At 40.3% G+C, this 6,000-nt stretch overlaps 1 protein-coding gene across 3 annotated transcripts in view; it reads left to right on the forward strand.

Annotated features, from left to right (window-relative positions):
* Positions 1-4,923, forward strand: part of ST6GALNAC5 (ST6 N-acetylgalactosaminide alpha-2,6-sialyltransferase 5) — a 127,652-nt gene extending 122,729 nt beyond the window's left edge. For all 3 annotated transcript variants that reach the window (XM_061451530.1, XM_061451528.1, XM_061451529.1), the window contains exon 5: positions 4,653-4,923. In XM_061451530.1, the coding sequence (XP_061307514.1) occupies positions 4,653-4,884 (232 nt within the window). In that variant the 3' untranslated portion in view covers positions 4,885-4,923. The remainder of the gene's footprint in view (positions 1-4,652) is intronic.
* The last annotated feature ends 1,077 nt before the right edge of the window (positions 4,924-6,000 follow it).

Raw genomic sequence — 6,000 nt, forward strand, 5'->3', positions numbered from 1 at the left:
TAGCTTAAGATCATTAACCAAATTGCTTCCCACCCGTGCAGGGAAATTAGCCTGGTGAAGGAGTCTGGAGTACAGACTAAAAGATTTGTCACTATTAATTGCAACAACATTTTTTAGGTTCATTTCTATTTACTTTCACTGGACATTGATTTTTATAGCTGAACTGGAATTGGTGACTTGATTATTATAAATTTTTCGTACTTTACAGCAAAGCTATATGTTACTTTGGATCCCTTTATTTTGCTATAGATTTATGCTGTAGTAAGGGTTAATGGCTTTGATACTGCTCTCATGTTGTTAAATACATCTGACTTGCACATTTTAGAGTAAGATGAAACCTTGTGCCTCCTTGCACATTGCAAAGATTTTGGAGAGCATGTGCATTTCTCACAAGAAAGCAAGCCATCCTGATGTATTTTTCCAGTGCTCAGTCCTAGCCTTTGCTGGAGCAAACTAATACCCCAGAGAGGAAGCATTTCCCTCTTTGAGCTCCCTTTAGGAGACTGCTGTATGCACAGGACTCCCTCCTAAACTGGGATATGGAGGATTTTCCTCTTGCCTCCCTATGAAAGCAGCTAGATGGTGGTGCATGAATTGCACCACCATTCCTGAAGGCACTTCAGTGCTGCTGCTCTTGTGGTGGCTCTGCAGCATCGCCAGTATGAGGGAAGGACAGAGACAAGCCTTAATGCAGCTTGTAGTAACTCCAACACTGGAGTAGCTGTAGCAGCAAGAGGCTGATTCCTTGCAGGTATATCTGGCTACTCATGCACACAAAGACGACTTGAAGTATTAGTGAGAAAAGCCCTCTTTAACCCCCCTCCTCTTCATGGGCCTTTTTGAACTACCAGAAACTTAAAGCTTAATTCTAAGCTTTATTTTAACTAATATGAATAATTTTTGCTCCAGTTATGGAACCAGATCATTTTCCTGTAAGAATCCTCATTTGACTGCCAGGCCATTTCCCATCTGTGATAATTTGCCTGAAAATTGGCATTTGAAATCCCTTAATTTATTCCTTTGGGTACAGCTTTTAAATCTAGTGTTTTCTTACCTCCCCGTCTCCTCTTTCAATTGCTTTAAATCAAATGCAAAGAAGCAGTTGTTGCTAGTTTATGTTTCCTGGGGCTTAATGGAAGAAGGGGTGCTCACAGGACTGTAAACTGTGTGGGAGACAGTCATACCCTTTTGTCCATATGCCTGAATCTCACTTCATTACCTTAATAACAAAACGCATAATTGGTTTGGCAAACAGGACTCTTCCAGAGCTCAAACAAATGGGATCCTAGCAATAGAAGGCAAAAAAATATCCAAAGCTTCACAGTCCTGGCATAGCACCTTGCCCATCACTCAACATATTAATGACCCTTTATTCACCCTTCAAAATACAAATTATTTGACAAAACGTACATATAGCTTCAGTGGATTGATTCATAATATCTCTTCATCTGTAAAAGAAGATGTGACCAAAATGTGATATGGGATGCCCTTGTTTTTTTGCCTTGTTTCTTATGAGGCAAACACTGTTTGCTGTATTTTCAGCTTTCACTGTGGGTGGATACCATCTGTGGGAAAATGTGCACTGAAGTGGCAAACAGTAGAAGACTGACACTGGTTACAAGTGCTTAGGCGGTTGCTGTGCTGGCAGGCTGTTAGGCAGGAAGTACAGCGTATTTTACAGAGGAACTTTCCTAGATTCTCCCAGCTGTGATATTAATATGCATGCAAAGCCTGACAAAATACTGATTAATGTCCAGTATCAGTCAGTGATAAAACAGCATCTGTTTTAACGTTAATAAATGAGGTGGCAAGCAATTTCCGTATAGAAATTACTCATGCATTTCATTTGCTGGTGACACAAGCTAATTGCAAAGTTAGAAAATAACAGTACAGTTAATTTGGGTTATGGTGTAGCTACTCAAGCCAGAGTTCAAATGCAAACCTTACTAGCATGCAATCTAGTGGAATCCAGAACTCCCATGAAAGGAGAAAGACTTCATACAAAACATCCTAAGTAAGTTGCCTTTCAGAGTTCCTAAATCCAAAATTTGACATTTGGAATTTAGCCTCAAAGCCTCGGTCAGCTGAAGAGTAGGCTTGGAGAGCTATTCTAAAGCTACCAGCATTTTCATTTTTGCATTGAATTCACATCCAGTTCAGCCAGCAGACCTGAATGCAAGCCATCAGGGGATGCCTGAACCCCACAGGATGCCCAAACCATGCTCCCCTGCCTCTCTTCCTACCAGGCCTTGTGCAGCAGTTGGCTCTGGATTGTTTCTGATGGGCCAAACCCAGTGACCCACTATACAGCCTGGAGCTAAGGGCTTAGGACACTCTGGTGCTAGCTTCAGAGCCTTTGATGCAATGTGGAATCCCTGTCTTCAAAAGGGAACCCACTGCTAAAATATCCACCGGTAGAATACTAGTAATGTAAGAGAGAAAGCACTTACTGGGAGGCTTCCAAATGTTTCTTCCAAGAGGCAACAGAAGAGTGCAACCCTAGGTAAATACTAAGTTACCAGAGTGAGGGAGAAGCAAGAGGATCACTATCGAGCCTTTTTTCCTTCCTCTGTTTCATCCACCAGCACCCTGTACCTGTATACGCTGGGTTTTGTGTGGAGGAAAAAAAAAAAATGACCCGACTTTCCATCCATTGCTAATTTCAGTTACAGCAAAGGAATAGGGAAGAGATGTACAGCAACTGATTTTCTGCAAACCCAACTCAGGCCTTCATAACAAAAAGGGTTGGGGTGAGGAGACAGACAGTGGAGGATCCTGGCCAAATCTACTGCAGTGCTGGGCTTTTTCCCCACTGTGACTGCATTTGTTCAAAGTCTGATTTCAACTTTACTAATCCCCATGTTAAAGCAGTTAATTTACCCAGAGCAACACAGGTTTACCCTCAAGAACACAAGAGTAAAATCCAGCTTCAGTGCAGAGAGGAAGAGCAGTCTAAATGAGAGGCAGAGGCCTGTGCATTAAAATGTGTCCTGTTAGACTTAACAGTAACCATAAAAATAATTAATTTAAGAGATTATAATAAGAGGTCCAATTTATCAAAAAAGTCTGTAAAAATTAATTGAAGAGTGAGATCTAATAGTTGTAGCTTTTTTAAAAGTATTAGATTAGGGTTATATTTTACATTACAGATATGTTTTCTGTAGGTGAGGTATTGAAGGATTTCTTTTCAGTCTTACATATTCCAGTGGGAATATATATATAGTAAATTTAGAATCCATCTTATTCTAGAAATGTGATTTTATTGTTATTCTGTATGATTGATCACTGTGTTGTGTTACCAGGAAGCTAGATTGATTGAATTAAAACATTAATCTATGGTACAAATGGAAAGCAGAAGCACTATTGTACATTACCAGTGCATATACTATATGGATAACGGCAAAATAAGAAAAATTAGAGAACTGTGTAGGTGACAGAATTATACAGTACAAATAATGACCAGGACAAAATACTGACAGGTTGTAGATGCATTCAATTGAAAGTAAGCTTAAATAGTACCTCTTCAAAATGAAAATAATCAACTCTATATTAGAGCTGACAGCCCAGAATCTGCATGAGATTTTTTGCTCTGTACTAGTGTCCTGTTTAGCTCAGGCTTTAACACAGAGCAGTTCCAAGACTTCATTAAATGGTAATATTTGGATTTATTTTTCTGCCGCTACAAAACAGTTTGTTGATAGGAGCTGTGGAGATCAATACAGTTGGGTTAATTCTGTCTGGGGCATCTCTCTTTGAATTTATGATAGAGGGTTGTATGTGTCCTTGTCAGCCCAAAATGCCTGTGCCCAAAGTAAAAACATAATGGGTGCAGTTTAACATAGAGAGTAAAACAAAAGGAGAATGAATCACTGGCTTATTTTAATACAGATGTGCCTTTTACAGAACATAACATCAAAACATTGAGGTTAGAACTGCTAAAATGAACTTCATCCTAAATATGTAATTGGTCTTCAGCATACCCTGTGTGTCACCACAGGAGTACACATTTCCTGCCGGTTAATGCCAGGGGGCTCACAGTGTCAGGAGTATACTATGGCAGAACAGTTTCAATTTTTAGCTTAGATACATGAAAGTTGCTGTTGTAGAATCAGAAAGAACTCATTTGTGCATCAGATGTATGATTATAAAACCAGCAACAGCAGACTATCACTGACCTAGCATGCATATGCACTCAGCAGCGTGCCCTCAGAACCTTGTGTACCATGCTGGGAATGCTCTGAGCTGATGTGACACAGATAACCACTTCCCTCTATCTCTCTCTTCCCCTTCTTCCTCAGCCCAGTAAACACCTCTGCAAGGCTTTTTACAAATCACAATCTAGATATAAATCTGTTTTAAGCACTTTGCTTCAAATTTCAGAGTAAGACAGCCCTGCAGCACTCTTCCTTGGTTTTGAGCTGCTGCTGTCCTTTCTTTAACTGGGAGGAGGCGATTAAAGGAGAGCAATAGAAAGGAAAACACCTCTGCCGTATTCTGACGTATTAAAGATGCAAAACCAATGCAGCCACCTAGAAATTTGGTTTAACGGGGAGAAAAAGTGGATTTAAGCCCATCAGTTTATTAAAGATAGCATCTTTTCAATCAGTGAAAAAGAACATCTCGGTCTTCCATCTATTTTCTTTCTTCCACAGGGATCCTAATCATCCTTCAGTACCTTATCATTATTATGAACCTCTGGGACCTGACGAATGCACAATGTACATGTCACACGAGCGGGGACGGAAGGGCAGCCATCACCGTTTTATCACAGAGAAACGAGTGTTTGAGAACTGGGCACGGACATTCAATATTCACTTTTTCCAACCAGACTGGAAGCCAGACCCACTCACTGTAAACCACCCTGAGATTAAACCGGTGGTCTGAGGGGCCAATGCACAAGACCACAACCACAGTCACCTCTATCAGCCTTTGGGGTGTTGGACCTTCTAGAACGGCAAAGCAACCTCTGGGAGAAGGGTGCCGGGATTTGCAGTTGATCACGGCAACAACAGTCAGGAAGTTATGATGAAGGAGCAGAGCATACCAAGAGTACTTTCTGTCGAGCTGTGTGTTAATCCCGTACATAGCCTTTTTTGGCCATCTGACTTCCTGTATGTGTATGTGATTTGTGATAAACAACTCGAGCATCATTACAGATGGTTACATCATTACAGTTTTTTAAAGTACAATGCCACTGAATTTTCATAGTGAAAACTTACAGTATTTATTTAAAGGAGGTTTTTATGCAACCTAGGCCAGTATTTTTCTAATTCACAGTTAGGTGGCTGTTTATCTTTCAAATCCAAAATTAATATTGCTGATGGTTTGAAAGGCCTAGCTTTTTATTTATAAAATTTGTTTGAAAAATACAATTCTATATAGCATGTAATTAATATCTGATCTGCAAATGTTGCATTTCTTTTAAAAAACTGGGGCTCTATTCCAGCCTAAAGCCTTTAACAGCAAGAATGGTCCCATGTGCAGATCTAGCTAACTCTACATACTGACGTCCTATGTTAATAAGAAAACAGTAGTGAAAATTCTGTTTGATATTAATGTGCATTTGCTGCTGTGCTGTCAAGCTGCTGTTTTTTAATTAGGGGTGGGAGGAAGGAGGGCAAAATTTATACAAAAAGATCACTGGTTATAGCAGCATGCTTTTCAGTGAAGGCTAAGGCTGGAGGGGTTGTGTTCTTTTTTGCCTCTTGTAGCACTGCAAGAGGCTGAGGACGCAACCCTCCTGAGGGAACACACAATGAAACAGGAAACACCATGACCAAATCTCTGAAATTAAGATGTTAAACTACCAGGTTCTACAGTACCAGCCACACTAGCAAAAAAAAGTATTACAACACTGCAGCTGCAAACATCCTGGCATTCCAACGGTTCCAAGATTTCCACTGACCTCCGAGATCCTGGATCGTGTTCAATATGGGATGGGAAAAGAGTTTCACGAGTACAAAACTGTCCCCTTGAAAAAAGCAAAGTTACACTTGGCAG

This window comes from Pezoporus flaviventris, unplaced genomic scaffold (assembly GCF_033815535.1).
Source record: "Pezoporus flaviventris isolate CSIRO_AGI_PZ_B2104156 unplaced genomic scaffold, CSIRO_AGI_Pfla_v1 ptg000013l, whole genome shotgun sequence".
In the NCBI taxonomy this organism is placed as follows: Eukaryota; Metazoa; Chordata; class Aves; order Psittaciformes; family Psittacidae; genus Pezoporus; species Pezoporus flaviventris.